The sequence below is a fragment of the Acromyrmex echinatior genome, chromosome 7 (assembly GCF_024713525.1).
Source record: "Acromyrmex echinatior isolate Ae372 chromosome 7, ASM2471352v2, whole genome shotgun sequence".
In the NCBI taxonomy this organism is placed as follows: domain Eukaryota; kingdom Metazoa; phylum Arthropoda; class Insecta; order Hymenoptera; family Formicidae; genus Acromyrmex; species Acromyrmex echinatior.
The window spans coordinates 11,098,086-11,122,269 of NC_141858.1; the positions used below are offsets into that span (position 1 = coordinate 11,098,086).

Sequence of the window (24,184 nt, forward strand, 5' to 3'; positions counted from 1 at the left end):
GAGGGAGAGAGAGAGAAAGAGAGAAGAGACAGGGAGAGAGGACGAGAGATAGTCCGTCAGACATGAACGTTACTCCGATGGTGGAGATACCCGGCAATGACAACTACAGCATCAGCAACGGTCTCGACTGTGGCGGTGAGCCCCATCAATACGCGATATGGGAGCGTGTGACGATAGTGGTGATCGCCGTCATCCTCAGTCTCACCACGGTCGTCGGCAACATTATGGTCATGATATCATTCAAGATTGATAAGAATTTGCAGACGATCTCCAATTATTTCCTCTTCAGCCTGGCGGTGGCCGACTTCGCGATCGGCCTAATCTCCATGCCCCTCTTTACGATATACACGGTACTCGGTTATTGGCCGCTCGGTCCCCTCGTGTGCGACACGTGGCTCGCTCTCGACTATCTCGCGAGTAATGCGTCGGTCCTTAATCTGCTCATCATCAGCTTCGACAGATATTTCTCCGTCACGCGTCCGCTTACTTATCGGGCCAAGAGGACCACCTTCAAAGCCTCCGTCATGATCGGTGAGTATATATTAAATTTACGAAATGGGGTGAGACGTAAAAAAAAATTGTTGGGAAACCTGAAATGTTTTTCCGTCTGGAGAAATCATAGAATTCTCGAAAGAGAATTTCCGAGATTCAAGAAATTTTTGTCAAAATTGTCTCTCTTCGGAGATTTTCCTTTTTAATTCTTAATTCACACGATGAATCGTTCGTGTTCCGATTATTTTGTGTCACTTTTACGAATATATCAACTTTAACATCGTAAAAATGTATTTGTAAAGTTGTATTTAAAAAATTATACATAAATGTTGTAACTAATTATACTTGGTACTCCTGGTATTTCAAAGAGAAGAAATGCGCAGCACATGAATGATCCAATTGTGTACTAAAGGTTATATATAATTTATTAATTGCGATTTAAAACTGCTTCATTTTTGCCTGAAAAATCAACAAATTTTTAAGCCATTCTTTTTTAAAAAGTTCGAGTAGACATTGATAAAATAATTTATATCGTGTTTATAATAAATTAACGTATTCCAATATATTATAGAAAGTTGCGCGGTTTATGGGTTATTTCCGTGACTTGATACATCGTTAAATGCCAACGTTTCGTGAACATTGTAGTATCGTGAACGTTATAGTTCGCTTGAACAGGGCGAGAAGCAATCTGATACTGATCAGTATAAGGTTGCTTCTCGCCCTGATAAGTGATCTGCAATATTCACGAAACGTTGGCATTTAACGATGTATCAAGTCACAGAGGTAACCCATAAACCTCGCATAACTTCCTTAAAGAAAATATCCGTGAAAGCCTCGAAAGTATGCTTCAATACACCCGCTAACCATAAAGTAACACATTACATCAATGTTACACAGAAAGAAGTTTTACCAAAGTATTTAAAAATTGATACAGATCTGAAGATAATTTTGTTTGGACTATCAAAATAATTATATAGGACGCTTAAATTGTTGACTAGAATTAAAACTTTTCGCAACATTGCCGTCAACGTTTGAATATTCTACATAATTGTTTTGGTCCAACAAAATTATTTTCAGATCTGTATTTAACTAAATTTTTTTATGCTTCAGCAAAATTGTTTTTTTTTTCGTATATAATTTTCTACTCAATAATGTAATTATCGTGCACACACACACACACACACACACACACACACGCGCGCGCGCGCGCGCGCAATATGTGTTTTATATAATCTATTGTTAGTGAGAAATTACAAATTAATATAATGTTACTTTATATTTAGCAGATAAGTCTAAATTAATATTCGCGATAAATAATCATCCAAAGCCTTCGAATAAGAATTGAATTATTAGGCTCAGTTGAAAACAATAATAAAAGGTAAAAAGAGCCAACGCTGATTCTTGATAGTTAATTTTATTTAATGTCTTTTAAATTTTTAACAAACGTTTCGTTCTAAACTAGGATCTTTTTAATATTAATAGATACATAAAAACAAATTCTTCGAATAAGAGTCTGGAGTTCTCGAATTTTTTACAGTCATATGTTTGTTAAAAAATAAAATAAAATTTGCAATAAATATAACCAAATGTTCATTAAAAACTACTCCAGACAACAACATAATGAACGTTCCAGGATCCGCTTGGGGTATATCGTTGCTTCTTTGGCCACCTTGGATCTACGCATGGCCGTATATCGAGGGTCAAAGGACTGTGCCGAAAGCCTCGTGCTACATCCAATTCATCGAGACGAATCATTACATCACCTTCGGCACGGCCATCGCCGCGTTTTATGTTCCTGTCATGATAATGACGTTCCTTTACTGGCGGATCTGGCTGGAGACGAAGAAACGTCAGAAGGACCTGCCGAATTTGCAGGCCGGCAAACAAGACGCGAGCAAGCGCAGCAACTCGAGGTGGTAACTAACGCTTTCAATTGTTTCTCTCTCCGAACTTGTCGTCAGCATGTCACCAAAAAAAAATGCAACCCGTGCACAAGAGAGATGGTAACACATTGCCCTAATTGGAAGATCAGCCCTTCCTTTGATTTTAGGGTACAGATGCACCGGTCGAATGAACATTTGACACTATTAGACATCGTTAGATTAATTATAATTAATTTCTTTCTTACGTGAAGATATTATTTTAGTCGCATATATTTATTTTTCCTTCTCCTCAGATATTATTGAATGTCCTTTTATGATTATTTTTATAATTCTTGTTATTTTTTAATGTTTGCTCACGATCTTTATAAAAATATTTTTTCGAGATTTATGTATCTCGTTAAATATTTTCTATTCGTTTAATCTTAATTTGATAAAAATATTTTTTCTCTCATCTGTGTAACTCCTTTTGACAACGCGAATAATCGTGTTCTGCGAATATCGCGCGGTCGAAAGACCTTAAATACAGCTCGACGTACTTAGTCTCTCATGTTTTTTCCTATAGTGACGAGGTTTTAGATATGGAGGAGAGCAGAAGACAGCGAAGTGAGTCGAGCACCGCCGACGACGTCTCGCACGCCACGCACATCGCGGTTTCCTACATTGATAAGCACTATCCGCAATACAAGAGCGTAAGTATAGTTGTAACCTTAAGTGTGAATGCGATTACACCAAGTGGAGTCACTTTTGCACGTTTACTTATTTGCTCGTCTTCACAAATGTCGTTGATAGTTGGAACTTTATATTTATAATTCGCGCAATTCAGGATCATTAATTGTTATTACTTTGAAATCTCGTGTATCTCTTTGCATTTTGAAAGGAAAGTCGCCGATAGATTTTCTAAAGATCTCCCTTATTTTTCAGAAACTAAACATTACGCTAATACGATAAAAATATGATCTATTTAGATGATTAAAGAAATAAAAATTCATAATTTATACATATATTTGTGGCTTGCTCGTATATATAACATCAGCTAAAAAGAAATTCTACAAATGCGAAAATAAAATTCTTATGATTGTCTTTTATAAATTGCGTAATTTAAATAAGAATGACTATATTTTTAATAATATCACATCTTTTTATATTTGTAGTTTCCTAAATTTATTTATATTTTTTCTTTCTTATTTTTGTCATATCTCAAACAGCACATAATATTTATAAAATGTTTACAAAATATTTGTAAGATTTATTTTGAATATTTTGTAAATATTTCTGTCATCTTAGATTGTACAGATCAGAAATATTTATTATATATATTATGAAATATTTACACATATTTACACATTTATTCACACATATTGTAGTAAATGCTATGAAAATACTTAATAAGACATTGTAATCTCAGTAAAAAGTATTTTCCAGAAATATTTATTTATATTCATCATAAATATTATATAAATATTTGGTCTGTATTTAGTCTGTATTTAAATGTTTTCGAATAATGTTTATAGAAAATATGTATAAAATATTTATATAATATTTAAAAAAATAAATAATAAATATTTATGAATATTTATCGTAAATATTCTGTGCTGTCTGGTTTTATATAAAATCGGGGAACAACGTAAACTGACATACTTGTTTGTAAGACATATCATAAGCTAACTTAATCTTTACATAGTGTTGCGTTATAGTGTCAAATAGTCCTATCGAAGCTGAAGGCAAATCTGTATTTATGGGGAAAGACCTTTAAAAAAAAAATTGTCGTTGACAGTAATTTTTTTCTTTTATAGGAGTCATTAATACCATTTAAGTACAAAATATCTACAAGTGAATGTACATTTTTTAGAATCTTTTTACTTCGATAAAAAACATTTTGTTTGATTTATATATTTTAATAAGTATAAAGCATATAAATTATTTTCTATAAAAGCAAAAGAATAGGAATACGTGGCATTACTGCTTACTGTCAGTTTTGGGACCCATTTCGTTAAACATTTATCTTTGCTTATCTTACAAAAAATTAATTATTGCAAAATTATAAACAGTATTATAAAAATTGCTACATCATCTGACGACATTTTCTAGTTTGTATTTATGTTTCTGAAGTTTGATTTTATTTTTAGCTTTTTTTAAAAATATTGCTTAAAAACAAAATTGTATGTCGATCAGCAATCTTCTTCTGCTATCAAAGAAAAATCAGAAAGGATTCGGTATTACGTTATGACGCAAAGTTACGTTTGCATACGCAATCTTGGCTAAATTAATCACTTTCGCAATTACAACTATTACAAGCTTATCCGTATTCGCTTTTTGGGCGTGCAGCACAGGCCGTTTTCCTGGACTTGGCTGAAGATGTGGTGCATCGCATGGTGGCACAGCGGTCGAGACGACGAGGACGACGACGAGGAGATCGCTGGACCGGAGAGCAGCCACACCGGGGCCGGTTACGAAGACACGCTCACGCCGCTGTCAGCCGAGACGCCGCTTCCCAGCACGGTATCGCGATGTCCTTCCCTCACCGCGATACAGGGGATCGCCCTGGATAAGACTGCGCTGCAGCACGAGTTATACAAAAGGCCGGCACGGTCGGTCGACCTTAGAAATATTTCCAGCGATACCGTATGTGACGCTCCTATTCGTTTTTACTTGGGAATCAACTTGAGAAAAGATAACATCTTTTAGGTTCGATTTCATAATATATGGTTATCCTAAAGACTAAAGGTAATCAAGAAATTCATGAATGAATTTTATTGATGAATCTGTTGATAATCTTTAATCTTTAGGTAACCATATATTGTGAAAATGGGCCTTAATGTGTTTTCGAGGGGAATCAGTATTACAATACGCGGCTATTAGAATTATTAACAACGGCTGTGTTCAGCAGAAAAAGCAATTTTATAGCTATTGTAATAGCGAATTCGATTGGAAGTACTAGTGCGCACTGGTGCATATTAAAGCCATTGTATACTAATTTAATTTGAGTATAAAAATGAAATGCAAATATTTCGAATTATGAAATACATATTTTATCTAATAGTACAATAAAATGTATTAAATATTTCACGATTTAATCAATTTCTATGTTTATTTATAATAAACATTCCTGGTAAAATTTTCTGAAATTATTCCACTTTTTGGAACATTTCACCGAAATTATTGAAAATTTACTGAAATTTCACTGAAAGTTGAATTTTTCAGCTAACATACTAAAAAATCGTTGAAACTAAACTGAAATTATTCTGAAACTTCTCTGAAATTTTAATAAAATTTCTTTGAAATTTTGCTAAAAATGAATTTTTCAAATAAAAATCGCTGAAATTAAACTGAAATATTTATGAAATGTTGAAATTTTACCGAAAAGTGTTCCAAAACGTGGAATAATTTCAGCGAAATTTTTGCATCAGGGATATCTTTACATTATTTTGTGTACGGATTTAATGTGCACTGAGTACGTCCAATTGAATTCGTAATAAGATTCTTTAATATAATTAAATTTTAAATCCATTTTATAATTGCATAAGCGTAATTATAAATAGTAGTTGTAGTTATAAGAATTGGCCAATCATAATCGAATATTAGGAGAATATTTGACTGTGATATATCAATTCTTATAATATAGTCACAATTATACTTATACGATTGTAGAATGAGCTTTAGATTCTGTGAAGAATTATAAGTTTTTCAAAACGTAATAGGTGTAATAATGCCTTAAGGAATTAATTAATTCGTTAATTAATTAAATCAATTAATTAATCACAGTCGAATGTGAAAATACTCGACTATGATTGGTCAATTAATAAGGCTTACTACGCACCTATTTCGAGACTAAGAGTAAAATCAATCATATTAAAGAATTTTACAATTACAAAACTGCTTTTTTTACAAAATGCAGCCAAAGTTACATATTATTTATTTATCTATTTAGCTATTAAATATAAGATTTGTTCTTTGGGTGTCTTTCATTGGTTTAATTAGAACATTTTTTTCACTATACAATTTTTCAGTATACAATTTTTGTATTTAACGTGAAATCGAAATTTGTCGAAAGCGAGAAAGAAAGTTGCAGTATAGTCCAGTGCAATAATAATAAACAAACTTATTATCTTTAAAATTCCGATTGATTCACTTGAAGATCCATACTATGCGTGTGTCTCCTTGACTTCCAGATTTATACGATTCTAATCAAATTGCCGGGTAACGGCGGGAAATTCACCGAGGGGACGAGCATAAGGATGATACATGACGAGTCCATGTCAATCCAGTTGCACCCTATGATGGAAGACAGCGAAGATGACGGTGGTGTTGGCGGTAGCGGCAGTGGTGCCAGCAAGCTCTTCCGTCTCGGCGGCGGGTCCGTGTCGAGCCCATCGACGGTGACGATGAGGAGGCCATCGCAGATGCCGGACATCAGGATACCGTTGAATGCGAAGAACATACCAAAGGCTCTGACGACTGGCAAGGGAATACTGAACAAACAGCCGAACAAGAAAAAGAAGAAGATCCAGGAGAAGAAGGCCGATCGAAAGGCTGCGAAAACGCTGTCAGCTATTCTATTGGCATTTATCATAACGTGGACCCCATACAACATCTTGGTACTCCTCAAGTCCATCACCGCCTGCTCGTGGTACATACCTCAGGTGCTGTGGGACTTTGTTTATTACCTTTGTTACATTAACAGTACTGTGAACCCGATGTGCTACGCGCTGGGCAACGCAGCTTTCCGCAGAACCTACGTGAGGATTCTCAAGTGTAAGTGGCAGAGCAGGAACCGCGGTACCGGTGCGGTTGATCGGGGATGACATCAGTAACCCATCGATGCGCACTTCGATCTTCTCGCATCGAGGAGGGGAGCAATCTCCTCTCCATGCTTCCGATATCAGCACATTACAGAATTGGAAGTCAACGACCACGCGCGCGCGCGTGTGCACACACACATACACACACATGCATATACCGAAACAATGCTGTACTATTATTATTATTATTATTATTACTATTCTACTATTATTATCATTACTATTATTATTGTTATATCGCCGTTTACTTTTCCTCCGTTTTACGCGTTTCTCAGATTGTACGAAGAAGCGGAAGCGAGGAGACCGGCGACTGCCGCGAGTAAGTTTGGCGCTCGTGACTGCCAAACTTCCCTGTTCCTAGCGATATCGCTCGTCGTTACGGGTATGTCCGGTTGTCTAGTCCACACATCTTTCGGGCTCACTCTCCGGATCGTGCGCGACGTTTAATATCCGATCGGCCACTCACGCTATCGTCACGTAGATGAAGAAAGACCTCGGGCTTTCTTTTGCCCAAGGAACACACCAGACGTGAGAAAATCAAAATAATTTTATACTGACTTCATGAAAGTCAAGATTTTTTATTACAAAATTTAACTGTTTGACATTAAAAATTAAAATAGAATTCCTTGGGTGAACGATTCTCCGTCCAAGGAACACATCAGGCATGAGAAAGTCAAACTGACTTTATTTTGACTTCATAAAAGTCAAAACGATGATTTGTTTTATTACAAAATTTGACTCTTTATTGACAGAAGAGTCAAAATAAAATATTTTTTATTTTTTATTGACTTTTACGTGTTCCTTGGATACTGAATAAGAGATTAACCCTCCGACGACCGCGTCGTTTTCGCGCGCTGACCGATCGCGTGCATTTTTCAGTGAAAATTCTATTAATCGTCAGTAATTACGCGGATAACTCGGTTATCCCCTGACGTAACATTGGAGTTTAACGCTCTCTCGAACGTAATTGTATCATTTCATAATTGCATTGACGTCCATTAACGCATAAAAAGAATTAATCACGAACTAATGTATTCTTGTCGGGGGGTTAATGACGTGACACCGGATGACGTGAACGGGTCCCCATCCTCATCTAAAGAATATATGAGGATTGTTTGTTCATAATATTCTCGAATAATCTCGAATTTCGACGACACTGATATCGATCGTCTATATCGAGACGCGTGAATATTTAATGAGGCAGTGGTTCTTAAGCTTTTTTGAGTCGCAAACTCTTGGGGGGAGGGAGGAGGGAAAATCGAGGGTTCTCAGCTTGATTATTATTTCAATATTTCAACAGTCGTCCGCCGGAATCTTTTCATTGTAATGAAAATTGACGTGGGATGACGGTACGTCGGAGACTTGGGGAAATTGCGAGAGAATCGAGAGGGAGGAAAAAAAGAGGATGCGGACTCGTTCGCGTTGGAATGGAAATCGCGTGCCGGCCGTTAATGTACTAGTCAAAACGCACGCAGCTCCGGTCTCCGAGTTTCGCAGAGAAGTAACGCGATGTGGATACTGCCATGAATTTAACATCTTTATTAATACCTCTCGAATATCGCGCAAGTCGCGCGAGTTCGGAATTATATATTGCGTATCCAGTGCCCTCAGGACTTCCCCGAGGAGTACTGGTACCTTCCCCCCCTTCGGTGCGATCGTCACCGTCGTCGCCGTGGTACCGGAGGCATCGCGCTGCCCCCGAAAGCTTCCCTTCCGGAGGAAAAAGGGAAAAGGGAGCGGCGGCGGTGGCGAGTAGCGTCGGGGAGAGTAGACGAGAGGAAAAAAAGCTAAGTCGCACAACAACTTATTTAAGTAAAAAAAAAAATATATATATATATCGAAAGGATAACGATAATCTTCTGTACGCGCAGAATCGCGACTGCAAACACTCGATGTAAATTTTACGACGTAGCGAAGTGTAAAACTGTAAATGAATGTGTTTAAATATAATAATGCTGAAGGAGGGAGGGGGAAATAGAAGAGGAAGTGGGAGAAAAGGATTCGACGATGGGGACTGATGGGGAATAGTAGTACAGCGAAGTACGGGAAGACAATTAGCGATCAGAGAGAGAGAGAGAGAGAGAGAGAGAGAGAGAGAGAGAGGAGAGCGGGAGATTTAACGCTAAATCGAATTCTTCCGTAAAACTAAAATAATACATTCTAATAATACGTGCCAAAAGAAGCTTTAAAAGATTATACCAAGATTATACGACGTGAGAGAAAGAGAAATAGAGAGACGAGGCGGAGCGAAAGGGAGGAATGTCGTAGCGCACTCTCGATGCTATTAAGAAATGAGATACCAAAAAAATATATAGTTAATAAAGCAAAAAGAAATTAAATAAAATAAATAAAATAAAAGCACTGTGTCGAGCGATACACTTTAGCGATCGAAGGCTCGTAAAGTAATCAAAGTCAACCGTACGCGCGCCGACATGCCTATAGTGACCTCAAGACTGCGAGATTCTTCATTTCCATCCTTGCGATCATCTAATTATATAATACCTCGCGCATCTCTCGATTTTACATGTAGAAAGAAGATGTATTCTTTTACATATATAAGTGTTCCTTTTCTCTAAAAAGAAGAGATTTTACTCTTAAAGTTTTGCCACTCTTGAAAAAGAATGGCAGAATTTTCACTCCTTTGGAGTGGAGAGTTCATTTCGAAGAATTTAGAGAGTTGGGTAGTTTCTTCTTTTCGTTTCCATAAGTCGTACGTGTTCGTGTGAATGTTAAAGTCGATCCAAACTGATTCTTGGCTAATTTCCACTTGCGGAAACAAGAGGAATGTACTCTCGTCTTTCGCGTATTGTTCACTCGCCACTCGAAGAAGCAAGAAACATAATCGCTGCTCGAACAAGTGCGACAGCGACGTTCCTATGTACGCGTCGGCACGCGTGCGTTTGTACCTTGTACAAAATACCCACGCACACTAAACACGCACTCTCGCGCGATCAGCATACACATATATACACGGTGCAGTGTCGCGGATAGTACGTACTCGCGGGGATGCATCTACGAGAGTGAGAAGCCCGTCGAAAGTCACGCGCCTCTTTTTCGTCCACGACTAGTGTTCTTAGCCCCCCAAAAAATTCTTGGAAAAAATAATATTTTTAGTGGCATATTTTTTAGAATTTTTTTTAGCGTTATTATCTTTTACGCGAATGGTTTTAAAGCTTTTAACATTCATTTCACTCTTAAGTACTCCAATAAAGTAAGTAATTCAGTAATAAAATCCGTTGTCACCATTTATGAGATTTCTGTTAAAGATTTCTTTTTGTTAAACGTTGGATGGTAATAAAGAAGAAAGCCAATTACGAGTAATGTTAAGATCCAGACATAAAGAACAGGATAAAGAATACAAAATTGAACATAAAGAATTAGTAATAAAGCTAGAGGCTGACGATACGATTTTTCGTTCTACTCTGACATTTTCTTAATTTTTTATGATTAATTCCATTTTTCTGTTCACCGTGTCTGATCATTTACTTTATGAATGGAGAATGTTTGCTTAGTCAAGTGCATTTTCAAAGTTGTGTATCTACAGCTTTTATAAAATCTTTCCAAAAAAAAAACCAGAAAAAAGTCAGATTTTTTCCGAAAATTAAGAATTTTTTAAGAAACTTAAGAACACAAGCCGCGATGATCCGAGTGTGAAGGGATCGCGCGATTCTCGGCTGGATCCCGTATATGTAGATCGGCGAGGAAGGAACTCGACGACAGAAATATTGATCACGAACGAACCTAGGTACATCGGGTGGACGCGACGGTAGTTACGTATCGGCAGTGTAATTAACGAGTACAATTAATCAATGATTTCGATCTATTATTCGGGTACTTTTGATACGAGGATTCGCGCTGATCGATTTAGAGACCATTACGCGAGCGATTACACTGATAAACTGTAAACACGATTTCTGTTTTCCAAAGTGCGACTAAGCAATGTCGAATTGTTTTATATAACGAATTCGAAAGCATTTTTCCTCCCATAGATGTGTTAAAGAATTTCAAGAAGAATCTCCCAATAATAATTAAGGTGTTATAAGCATATAATGATCGTTTGTTAGCTGTAAATCTTTAGTGAAGGAGTCAATGCGGAATGTGTCACATGTGAGGAAACAAAACCTATTCTGTAACTGTTAACGACTATAATATCATTACAGCCATTAAGAATTATAGAATCGGGTTAAAGGTTAATTTTTTAAAAAAAGGAAAAAGATGTATATGAATATCCGTATAATCTCTCGCGTTTTCTGGCATTTTTGAGCGCCGCCGAACATACGGGGGAAGGAAATAGCGTAAGACTCGGTGATATTTTTTTACCTTTATAGTCGATCTCGCGCGATTCGATTTTGCGTGACGCGAACGAATCGCGTTGATATTAAAATGCGACGGTAAACGCGAATGAGGCGAGTGATAGAACACAATGATGTTCAATGTTTTCGTTACGCTTGCATTTCTTCGTAACGTAAGAGGTGTTGAGAGATGGTAAACCCAAGCAGAAACAATAAATCATCATAACATCAAAATGATGTCAAAATGATTCCAAAATGATTATTAAAAATCCTTTTTTAATAATTTACGATTCATTTTAACGTCATTCTGACGTTATCATAACTTGTTCTACTTGGGAACCGCGGAATCGTTTCGAAACAAGAATTTTAGGCTTATAGCGTTTTTTGTCAAATTCGCGATTTCGCGAATCTGCGAGCACTGAAATTCAAAGAGAAGTTCAAGACTCTAGAGAACTGCGTTTCTGAGAAAATTATTGTAGTAATTTGCGAGAGAGTCGATGACGTTTCAAAGACTTCGAAATTTTAATATTTTGGCGCAGATAGAATAAAGTTGAAATTCAGAGATCTAAAATTAGGGAGACTGCGCGTGAATTTTTGAGAAAAGAGAGAATACACATGTCGAATAGTGGAAATTTATTCAAAAGATGGATGAACTGAAGGATTAATCGTATCGAAAGATTCGTTTTACTTTCGATCCAAACGAAATTTTTAAAAATGGTATATTATATTTATTGTATTTCTCGGAAAGTAAATGTTTAAAATGTAAGATTATTAATTAATATGGCAATTAGTATGACAAGAATACTTGTGGTATTTTAAATAGAGAAGCGAGTGTATGGTTGTTCTGTGCTGCATAAAAAACTTGCGTTTTTTTCCAAAAAAGTGTCGAAAATTTCGTAACTTTGGGGATATATTCTAGAATCTGTCATCACGTTGGTGCTTCAATTCGGAAGAGACTTGAACTCAGAAATCCGTGAAAAATCATTTTCCCATCTGTACTCTTACGTAAACACTTTATTTATTTATTCCAGCACCGGAACATATCTTCAAAGTTCGGCTTCGCACTAGAGATACGCTCTGCGGGATATTTATTTCGACATTTGTTACAAAAGAGATTTGTAAACATAGAACAAGACGTAACAAAGGGCGTCTTAGTCGCGATTAAATTGCACGTGGGCTTACGCATCGGTCGACTCCCGGCCATGATGGGACCTCCGATCGAGGTCTCAATAAAAACGTGGAGTATTAATGCTAAAAAAAAATACGACTGGACGAAAACTGGCTGAAGCTGTTGCTACTGCTACAAACGATTAACTGCCTCTCTTTATTTACTTGTTTCCTTTGTAGTACATCACGTCGAGACGTAATGTAACACGCAACGCACCATAACGTTGTGCCAAAGAAAATGAGAAACTCTCCTTCGTCGAATGCGTTGAAATGTACAAAGCGAATATATTTCACGATCGTGTGTTAAACGTAAGATTTAGATATTTTCAAAGGAAATCTCAAACATATATAGCGCATGTACCTGGGTACCCTCTTACGACACTGCACATTCATACATAGTTATATATAATATATATATATATATATAATATATGTAATATATATATTACATATATAATAATACACAATATTATATACGTAATATATATAATATAAATATATATACACTTGAAATATACGCGTACGATGCGTACTATTTATCTCAAAACGAATGTTCTCGCATAAAAAGCGTATACCGGAGATAAACGAAATGATGTACGACTTTTTTTAATCGTAGATTATTGTAAACACCGATGTAATCAGTCTATGTTTATATACGTGTTTTATATTAATGAAGAATTTACGATTCGAGAGTAACATATAAGATGCCAAAGAGACGTAAAGAGATAAAAGAAAAAAAAAGAGAGAGAAAGAGAGAAGACGAACGAGCGTGTAGAAAATTGTGTAACGCGATACCGATAGAATTTGGAAGAATATACTCCGTTGTCTGTGACAAAGAGATGTATGTAAGTACGACGCCGCCCTTTTGTGTTCGTATTCGATTCTCTTGACGCTCCCTTATCGCACTCACACATTTCCGCTTGATACATAGATACTAGTCCTTACCTTCGTTCTTTAATTTCTTCTCTAATTTCTTACATGAATTTTACTTTTATTTACGAACTAACTGGTATCCGACATTTACCTACGCTTTTACTATAAAAAAAGACTGTAGGAAAACTATCCAAGGAACACCAAATCAAGAAAAAATCAATGACTTTACTTTGACGTCATGAAAATCAAAATGATGACTTTTTGTTACAACATTTGACTATTTACTTGATGTTAAGAATTAAAATAATGTCATTTTGATTTTTTGTTGACTCTTATGTGTTCTTGTATAAATTTCCCCTACTCTTGTACTCTTTTACTGTCCCCTAAACTTTTACTGTGTATGGCCCCTTCAGATTTATACGTATTTCCTAATTTATTTCGGGAAGTCCTTGCTGTCGTTCTCCGTGGACTGTCCCTTTCTACGTGGTAACTGTAGCGTGATGGGCTGCACCGCGTCTTGATGCTGCTTCCTAGGCTGGGCAGCAAGGTGGCCAGTTGTGGTGGCCGCGATGCTACTGCGATGGAAGGTAATCTTCAAGTTTGGCACGTGCTGCTCGGTGCCGGCCCAATCAAAGTTGAAAATGGGCGCCTCCGGATGTCCAAGTGTATCCGAGTCGGGTGTGTTGACCGGCGTGGTCGGCGTGGTGATATACGGGCTCAGTTCCTGATGTACCACGTCTGGCACCCTCTGCAGCGCGTCCGACCACGCCGGGTTGGTGCCCCAGTTCTCCAGGGGGATGGTATCGGGCGGTGGTGGTTCAGCCGCCGTGGTGGCGATCGAGGATGATGGTGCAAGCAACGCCTTCGTCGACAGCCGCTTGTGCAACAACAAACCGCTCCGTTCCGTACCACAACAGTAGTCTCGGTCGAGGTCGGTAAGGTAATACTTGGTGCTGGGTACCGATAACACGTCCGCGCAGCCGCTGGCGTATTGCGTGCTGTGACATTGCGCGAATTTCGCCCGATAGCCGGCCAGATGTAGCGAGTTCTTATGGTACTGCTTATGATGATATCTGACCGCGTCATCCAAGGCATGTTGCTGATGACCAGAGATCGTACCCTGGACGCCTCTACCCTCATGCTGCTCCGCGCCGCTTATAGACATATCCACTGGCTCCGCGTCATCTCGCAGAAGCCGCCTGTTGGGATAGTCTGTTGACTGCGCGATCTTCGAGGCACCATGCGACTCCGTCTCGGACCGGTCCGAATGTAGAGATGGTGAGAGCTGGGTGTCAGTATCGTTGGAATATGTCCGAACGTATTCTTGGGCTTGATTGGTAACGGGCCCTGTGGAGGGATAAACGGTGCCGCGACCTTGACCGCTGGGACATAGCCCGTAAGTGAACTTCGTTTGAGACGAATATTGGTACAGCCATGAACTGGAGCGCATTACTTCTGCCTCTTTGTCGCTATAATTATTGTATGCGCGATATATACATGGAATTAAAGAATGATTTTGCTAACTATTTAAAAATTTTATTGATCTGAAAATAAATTTTGTCGGATTATCACAATATTTATGTAGGAAATTCAAATATAATGAATAATCCTATAAAAAATGTTGACATTCTAACAATTAGTTTGAGCGTTCTACATAATTATTTTGATAATCTAACAACATTTTTTTTCAGGTTTACTAAATTTTTAAATGCTTTGGCAAAACCATTCTTTTCTATAAAAACTATTAGGTGTTGGAATTAATTCGTAGCGTTTTACAAGTGATGGGAAGTACTTTCATTAATGTATTTTTTAATGCTCATGTGAAATAAATAACATTCTTTCATTTAAAAACGCTACGAATTAATTCCAACACCTAATATTTTAAGTTATATTACCGATTAAATTATAATAAATTAATATAAAATTTCATTATTTAATAGAAAATTCAAGAAAACGATAAAATAATTATAAACGTACGTGAGTACTTGATTTGTGCAAACAATTATAGGATGTTGACACTCATCGGAGGTATCTTTAACTTGCAGCACGCAATGGACCCAGAACCATCTCCCGGAACGACTTTGTAGTTTCAGTAAAGCAGTGGTGGATCGCTCCTGATCAGATTGAATGACTAAAATCAAATTAAAAAGTGAGAACAACTTAGAATACAGAAAAAAGAATTTTGTTTCTACGCAGTAATTGTCCGTAGAAATATTTTCATTTTCTTTCCCAAGGAACATAACAAAAGAAAGTCAAAATGACTTTATTTTGATGAAAGTCAAAATGATTTTTTTTGTTTTACAAAAATTTGACTATTTATTAACATTAAGAATTAAAATGAAATCATTTTGATTTTTATGAACTTTTGTGTGTTATTTGGATTCTCAAGAGAATTTTTTACAGCCAGCTATTACCAGTTTGATGCTTGCAATAGGCAGTCCTTATAGAATCCCAATGAAGTAAATTGTACCACGATACGTTGACCAGTTCAGCTCGCGTGTACTCCAGATGACTTTCCGCACTACGAAAAAAGAAAAACATTCAGGAAAACTGAATTTCGACAAAATTCTGTAATTTTTAAAATTAATGATGAATTATATACATTACGTTTTATCGATATGCAAGTACTTCATGTCCATCGAATGAATTGTGGTGAAGATATTCGTCGCACCCTGGACGATGCTCTCTCGAGTCTCCGGCAGGACTACCGGAGTACAAGACGCCAGAAAAACGAACTCGTTACGATTACAAACGGGAACGAATGGCAGAAAGTGACCTTCCACGAGAATTACCTACGAATAGAAGGAAATAATGCGAAAAATGAATGATATCTTAAAGTTAATCGGCTAAAGGTTTTAATCACCTTTTGATCGCCGAACCGCAACTGCCTCCGAGAATTTCTCGATACGTTGATTCGACACAAAAATAGTCTCCTGTCACTGGGAATGGGACTGTTTCGGGATAATTGATTTTGCACCACCATATGATCCTGCTTGTCGATCACATCGTACACACTGTCTCCATGAATGAGCAAATCCTCCTGGAAATCTTTCGTCTTATTACGATTTGTTTCAAATGCAACGTTCATCTTGCTAACACGAAACATTTACATGGAAAGAACAGTTTTGCTCAAGTATCTAAAAATTTAACTAAGTAAACCTTAAAATAATTTTGCTGGACTATTAAAATAATGCAAAACACTTTGTTAGCTGGTTGTTAGAATGTCAAAATTTTTTACAACATTGTTTATTACGTTTAAATATCCTACATAATTATTTTGACTGGGGCAATATTTTTCACAATAAATCATTTATAGATTTAAGATTCTCATTAACAATTCAAATTATTAATATTAAAGATGCTTATTAACATCAAAAAATTATTAAATCGCTTGTCCATTTAATAAGTGATGTTATATGATTGCGTTTCAAGATTGAAAAAAAATTTCAACGATCTATTTATAGAATTAAATATGCATATAAATTCACACATAAATATTTATGTACTAAGAGCTGTTTTGATCGAAAAACAGGATTTCTTTTATTTCATTTTAATTATTTTTGTAGTTTAATAAAATTATTTTAAAATTTGTATCGTGTTAAATTTTTAGATACTTCAGCAAAATTATTCTTTTCATATAAACAGTATTGTTAATTTTTTTGACGAAATTACCATAGAATGCCCGAGATAATCCGCCGCATTTTCTGAAATGTATAACAATTTGCCCTGCTGTGTCATCATCATAATAAAGCCGGACATCGCCTGGAAAAGATACATAATCTGTATCCCATAAATGTATGGTAAATAATAAATAAATAAAAAAATACGATTACGCGTAAAAATAATCAAACGATTGATATAAATAAATTTAAAATAATTACTTTTGAAAATCCTATATTAGGTGTTGGAATATTCGAGGACTCGGACGGGCAGTTTTTTAATGCTGAAACGGAAAAATAAAAAAGAATCAAGACTGTCAAGATAAAATATGTTTAAAAGAACAAACAGATTAATATTATATATTCCATTATAATATTATTGAAGAACCAAAATAACATATTGCGTCAGGAAAAAAAAAGATAAATCGCTATCAGTATATATACGTATTGTTACAATGTGGGTTTACAGTCGGCAAGAGGGCGATAGGCGAGCATCGTTATTTCTATTTTTATTTTATGCAACGAGCAAGTGCACTCGATAAGTCTGTCTATCGCGAACTGTAAAAAGTATTCTTTTTATCCTAGAAATGTAAATGCAAATCTGAGAAAATGCGAAGAAATATAGCTGTAAGATTACACAGAAAGATTGATTTTGCTGAAACATCTAAAAACTTAGTTCCTTGCAGACCTGAAAATAATTTTATTGGATCATCAAAATAATTATATAGGATACTTAAACTGGTTTCTATGTCAAATTGCAGCGTTGCTTATCATGTTTGACATTCTTGTGTAATTATTTTGATCGTCCAACAAAATTATTTTCAGATCTCTATCAGGCTAAATTTTTAGATACAGCAAAATCGTCCTTTTTGCGTAGAAGAAGAAAAGCTGAGCAATCAGTTTGAAAAGTATCATTGATCCGAGATCATCAGAATGTTACCTTCTATCGGAATTCTATTAGGTGTTGGAATTAATTCGTAGCGTTTTTAATGAAAGAATGTTATTTATTTCACATGAGCATTAAAAAATACATTAATGAAAGTACTTCCCATCACTTGTAAAACGCTACGAATTAATTCCAACACCTAATAATTAAATTCGATATTTTTCAAATGTACAAATTTTTAATATTCCTCTTATGTTACATTTTCATAGATATCGATTTCTCGTTCCTCACATGCTGTTCTTACGCCTCATTGTGTTTCGAATCTTAATCACGTGCTATAGTCTTGGGGCACGCGCGGGCTTCCAACGGACCGGAGAGAAAGGGGGAGGGAGAGAAGAAGGAAGGGAGGGAGAGAGAGAGAGAGAGAGAGAGAGAGGGAGAGAGAGATCCATTTCAATCTCGTATTTTTTCACGCGATTACTCGCGCGTTTGCCACCCTCCTCGCACGGGGCTTCCCCGAAAAAGTAAAGAGGGGAAAAAGGTATGCATCGCGGGACGAAGAAGAGAAAGAGAAGGGTGAGGAAAAATGCGTATGCTAATGCAGCACGGCAGCGTTTACTAACGGCGCTACATGGGACTATAGTACCCGATATCGCGAGACAATGAGCGCGAGAGAGAGAAAGAAGGAGAGAAAGAGAAAGAGTGAGACGGCTAGAAAGGGGGTGGGGAGGTTAGGGGGCAAGGAGAGCAGAGAGGAGAACGGAGAAGAACGCGCGCGAGAGGAAGGGAAGCTGTAGCGCGGGCGGCAGAGGAACGATAGAGAGAAAGAGAGAGAAAGAGAGAGACACAGTGAGAGGGGGACGCGATGCGGGGAGGAGGAGTGTGGGTTACAGGAGCGTGAGAGTGTTGTTGCAAAGGCCGACAGGTCAGCGGATCACCCGGAACTCGCGCTTAGACTCCGCTGAGTTTGAACGCGCGCCGGCCGATCTTGCCTTCTTGCATCGCTTCGCTTCGCTTTGCTTTGCGCTCGCCTCGCCTCGCCTCTCCAGTCTCCACTCCTCTCCTCTCCTCTCCTCTCCGCTTCTCTCCTCTCTTGCGAGTCTCTCTCGTTGTTGGTACCCACCGGGATACCACGTTCCCCGCCGTCTCTCCCTGTGTCTACGAGAAGCTTACAGCCGGGTTACCCGGCCGACTCCCGCAACCGAATAGAAATTCTCTTTTGCGCGGATCGTTTGAGCGGGTCACCAGCCGATTACAGCCTACGAGGCGAGGAGAGATTGAGGACCGCGAAAGCGGATTCTCAAAATTCAGCAAATATCTCGGGTTGAAGCGTTTATTTCGATAATGCAAGGACGACCAAACATTTCTCCATTAACAATAATAACGAATGCTTTCTATATTGGACAGATAAAATTCAGAATCACATTTTGTTATCTTCCCTTTTACATGTTTTCTTGTTACTTTTTACAAAACGAGACACTCTCTCTTCATCGAGAACAATAAAAAAATTATAAAAAACTAACAGTGTCTCAATAAAGTTTCATCCCCATTTTTATCGACAGTTTTTCAATCACTTTTCATCTAATGATTCTTATCGAAATTAGTAGTTAATTTTCTTGCATTGTGTATGCATTACTGAAATAACTCTCAAAGATTCTTCAGTTAAAATATAATTCCGAAATAATTTTATTCTCTCATACTTTTTTTTTTAAATAAACAAATAAAGCAAACGTTGCTATCAACAGTGATTGCAAGAGTTAGTACATTTATTATGCCTAATTGTATTTAGAATCTTTCGTCAGAATTTAAAAACATTTTCATGTGTAAGAAATTTATTAATAATCTTTAAGCAACAATAATTTGTATTTGATAGTTCCTACAATTTTTATGCTTGTTACTTACGTCTAATTATGATTAATTGAAAATTACTCGTCGGAATTTAAAAGAATTTCTACGTGCAAGATGGAAATTTATTAATCTTTAAACAACAATAGCATTAACTTGGTGTATTTGACGGTCTATACAATGTATCCCGGTCATTATATACGGCAACAGTACGCTCGAGTACCAATGCGCTCGCTGAAATATCAGAGTAGAGACGCGGGGAATTGCATGGCACGAGCGCTTACCGGCATTGAAGTCTCGGACGATGGATGTGAATTACTGTAAAGATATAGTAATCGCGAGATACGCCGATGGACTCGCTTTATCACGTTCTTTATTTTATGGAGTAACAAGTTGTAACTTGATGTGACGCGCGTATTAAATCAATTTTCTCGATATATTAAACGCAGGTAAGCTGAACATTTAAATTAATAATTTAACAATTTCTAATAATAATTAGTTATACTGAGATCGATATTAAATTTGTATCCAATGTTAATATTCAATTTATCCTATTATTAATTATCGATGAACATTTGATTCTAACGTTGGTAATTTTTTTATAATTGTGTTAAAAAATAAAAAATTTAAGAATGTAAAAAGTATAAAATTAAAATATCGCATTTAACAATAAGTTATTATGAGGAAAAAACAATTTTGTTAAAGTATTTAAAAATTTTACAGATCTGAAAATAATTTTGTCAAAATAATTGTACAAGACATTCGAATTAGTTGCTAAAATGTCAAAATATTTTGCAGCATTCTTTGATATATAATTATACTTTGATGTGTGTGATCCAACAAAATTATTTTCATCTCTATATTTATCTATTAGGTGTTGGAATTAATTCGTAGCGTTTTTTAATGAAAGAATGTTATTTATTTCACATGAGCATTAAAAAATACATTAATGAAAGTACTTCCCGTCACTTGTAAAACGCTACGAATTAATTCCAACACCTAATAATTTTTTAAATATTTCAGCAAAATTCTTTCTTTATAGCATTTCAATATTTTTCCACACAGCTCAGAACATCTTAAAACTTCAGAAATAGAATCGATAAAACCACATGTCGCGCAACATGTTCATTTATACGAATTAAATCTTTCATTTTTTCTAAATAAAAACTTGCCGATCAGAGAGAAGTCGCTCGTAACTTTGAGACATGAAGAAAGTAGAGAGCTTTAAGATTTAAAGGCGTGAGCAAATTCTTCGTTCGCCGTACCTTGCTGAAAGTAGTTGGCTTTTCGCAGGAATACGCAGACCAAGGCCATAAGCTGCAGCTGGGAAAGCCTCTGGCGTGTCGAGGGCGGTAACGGCAGTAAGTCACGCAGATTCGCGATTTCGGCGTTTATCAGGTCCCTTCGAAGTTTGCTGGCGCCTTTCGTAGACTTGCTCGCATCTATCCTTCAAGCACACGCTGATGTTACCGTCATTTGCCGCGGCACGCGCGTACGATACGCACGTGCGTGTCGCGTCGTACAACGCGTGCGTGGCGCGTCGCGTATTTATTTTGCGAAAAACTGTCAGCGGCCACCCACTGTTCACTTCAACATCCCAGAATCGTGACATCTCGTACTTCAGCAAGGATAAACATCCCGAGTCCTCTGAAATGTTCACCGTGCATCTCGGCAGTCATAAAGGAGAACTCACCCCCGAATCAACTCGAGGATCAGCAGTTTGTTCTCCATTCAATTTCTTATGATTAACATCATTTTTATTTTATTAATTTTCCAGTTCGGACATCACTGAAAGAAGCAAAAGTCTACCTCTTGTGGTCCAACGTTTTTTTCACTGCTTTCCTAATCCAACTGGATCACTGATATCTAATTGTGTTTTTTCAAAGGATTTTTGGATTTTAAAAGATCTAAAAAAATTCCGGTACACTCTTTCAACATTCAAAAATATAATTCTACAATGATATGATCAAAACGTTCTCCACTTTTCCTATATGTTCCAGACAACACGCAAGTCTAAAAAGGGGACTTAAAATGTCTGACAGACTTGTTAATGACGTTTTCAGGAAGTTTTGTGTTGCGCATTTTGAACATATTGTTCTCTGGGATTCGAATTCAAAGCAGAATAATTTAAAATAGAAAATTCGCCTGGATCTTGAAATCCTCAATTGGACCATGGAGGATTCGCAACGTATCTTATGCATTCAGAGAAGTCGGTGATCATCCTTGCCGAGGTATGAGGCGACAACTTCAATGAAGACGACGGCGATGAGAAGGGTGCTGGACCGCGGACGTAACTTACCGATTGAACATATTTTGGTAGCCAGGAAGACATTAGTGGTTGATCACTAGTAAACAACGAGCGGGGGGACATCCGGGTCGGCAGGTTCTCGCGAAACTGCGGCTACGATCTAACATCCGGGTCATAACGCGCAACTACACTGAACACGTGGATGGACTGGCGGAGGCTGGTTCTCCTACCACCACCGACGTCGCCGCTACCACCTTCTCCTCCTTCTTCTTTTTCTCCTCCTCCTCCTCCTCCATCTCCTTCTTCACCGCCATCACCTCCTCTTCATCCACCTACTATTTCGTCTTCGCCGCTTCTCCAGCCTTCTCTTGCTTTCGCTCGCGGTACCGAGGTCTTTCCCTCTTCCTCCGCCTCCACCTCCTCCGCGCCGGTTAATTCCTCGGTCTCGCTTTTACGTTTGCTCGCTGCATTTACTCGCTCGCTCTCAGGTCACGATCGAGAACACGGAGTCCTGGTACCTCTACCATTGCCACCAGCCCACCACCGTCGCCACCACCTCCGCTACCGGTTGCTCCGTCTCTCTTTTCTGCATGCGGTTTCTGCGCGCAGCTCGCGACTGTCGTTCAGCTCAGCTTGAGAAATTTTCGGAAACTATTATGCAATACGCTAACTACGGTAAGTTTTGCCCGATTAACGAAAAGACAAACGAAAACGTCGCGTCTTCCACCGTTTGATATCAAAACATAGTAATCGAATTAAACCCAATATCGACCCAATATCGAATTAAATAACATTTTGTTATTTTTAACTTCGATATGTGTCAAAATATAAATCAATTTATTTCTGTATAAATATAAATTAGTTTCAAAGTAAACATTATCTATATTAATGAAACGAATTTAATAAATAATAAACTAAATTTGAGACAAATTTAATTTTCTTGATTAAATTGTTTAACTTCATTGCTTTAGTCAAATTAATGACATATTGTAGAAGCAGTGGCGATCTATAAAAATTATTAAAAATAATTCAAATTGGATAATTTGACATTATAAATTTAATAGTTACGTTAAGAACTATAAATAATCTTTAAATATATACGTAAAATTGTCAAAATGCTTAAAAATACTTCATTTTATACAATTTTATATATAAATGTGAAAGAGATGAAAAAAGCTTATTTTAAAATCCTGATTTTGCTATAACTTATAGAGACTATTTATAATTTAAAGATTTTATAATTTAGGAAAATATTTACATTTATCTGCATACAATGTTGCGATTATAATAGTCGTGAAAGTGTAAGTTTTAATGTTGGATATTGTACACGGAAGTGTATAATTTGATTTAAACTCTCGAAGGGGGCCGCCGGTCATTGCACTCCAACATGTTCGAAGTCGCTGTGCAACCCCTGGTTTAAATACCGTTGGAACTTTGTCGGCGTAAATCCTGTGGACGCTCTCCTCTCTCCCTTTCTCTCTCTCTCTCTTTTTCTCTCTCTTTATCTATTATTAAAATCTTGAAAGAATCTCCGTGAGTTAAATTTTAACAATTTTTATAAATAATTTTATCAACAATATTTGTGTATATAAAATAACAAACAAAATAAGATAGAATAGAAAAAAAGATACTTCTGCCTCTTCTTTTCTGCCGAGAATAAGTCTTTATTTCAAACATTTCATCCAAATGTTATTAGCGAGAAAAATTGATATAATCAATCTAAAATGACCGCGATCTATCACAATCTATTAAAAATTTCTGCCCTCTTCTGCCGACAAAATGGCGGACGCATCGATCGATAGATCGTCCGTGACGTCGATTCCCTATTCGATAGCCAATCAGAAGGCGAACGTTTCGCAGCAACTTCAGCGTGCTCGCCGAACGACCGTATTGGCCGAGACGAGTCGTGCTGTCCAAAAATCCTGCGCGGGACAGCCAATCAGTACGTCGAACGTCATAGAAACGCAGCCGTTGACTACGCGGTGGCGCTGCAATCGTCGAACGCGGCGTGGTGATCGGGCGGAAAAGTCTTCTTCCTCT

At 37.1% G+C, this 24,184-nt stretch overlaps 2 protein-coding genes across 5 annotated transcripts; one reads left to right on the plus strand and one right to left on the minus strand.

The window, feature by feature from the left end:
• The first annotated feature begins 62 nt into the window (after positions 1-62).
• Positions 63-13,469, plus strand: mAChR-A (muscarinic Acetylcholine Receptor, A-type). Of its 3 annotated transcripts, none has more exons than XM_087407767.1 (5): positions 63-531; positions 2,126-2,408; positions 2,938-3,064; positions 4,701-4,997; positions 6,545-13,469. In XM_087407767.1, the coding sequence occupies exons 1-5, from the start codon at positions 63-65 to the stop codon at positions 7,175-7,177; spliced, it is 1,809 nt and encodes a 602-aa protein (XP_087263893.1). In that variant the 3' UTR covers positions 7,178-13,469. The 3 variants fall into 3 exon arrangements, with proteins under 3 accessions (XP_087263893.1, XP_087263895.1, XP_087263894.1); XM_087407769.1 differs by having other exon boundaries at positions 4,701-4,874; XM_087407768.1 differs by having other exon boundaries at positions 2,126-2,405.
• Positions 13,278-24,032, minus strand: dysf (neuronal PAS domain protein dysfusion). Of its 2 annotated transcripts, none has more exons than XM_011070505.2 (9): positions 22,196-24,032; positions 21,162-21,338; positions 17,388-17,449; positions 17,179-17,268; positions 16,370-16,546; positions 16,114-16,298; positions 15,921-16,027; positions 15,484-15,637; positions 13,278-14,975 (listed from the first exon to the last, which is right to left on the minus strand). In XM_011070505.2, the coding sequence occupies exons 2-9, from the start codon at positions 21,208-21,210 to the stop codon at positions 13,940-13,942; spliced, it is 1,860 nt and encodes a 619-aa protein (XP_011068807.1). In that variant the 5' UTR covers positions 21,211-21,338; positions 22,196-24,032; the 3' UTR covers positions 13,278-13,939. The 2 variants fall into 2 exon arrangements, with proteins under 2 accessions (XP_011068807.1, XP_011068806.1); XM_011070504.2 differs by having other exon boundaries at positions 21,162-21,343.
• Between the last annotated feature and the right edge of the window lie 152 nt (positions 24,033-24,184).

Excerpts from the sequence above, each read along its gene's own strand:
- mAChR-A (XM_087407767.1), top strand. The coding sequence starts at position 63 with ATGAACGTTACTCCGATGGTGGAGATACCCGGCAATGACAACTACAGC. Across the intron at positions 532-2,125 it reads CAAAGCCTCCGTCATGATCG|GATCCGCTTGGGGTATATCG; the intron begins GTGAGTATATAT and ends TGAACGTTCCAG. Across the intron at positions 4,998-6,544 it reads GAAATATTTCCAGCGATACC|ATTTATACGATTCTAATCAA; the intron begins GTATGTGACGCT and ends CTTGACTTCCAG.
- dysf (XM_011070504.2), bottom strand. Across the intron at positions 17,450-21,161 it reads AGCCAACTACTTTCAGCAAG|CATTAAAAAACTGCCCGTCC; the intron begins GTACGGCGAACG and ends TTTCCGTTTCAG. Across the intron at positions 17,269-17,387 it reads CTAATATAGGATTTTCAAAA|GCGATGTCCGGCTTTATTAT; the intron begins GTAATTATTTTA and ends TATCTTTTCCAG.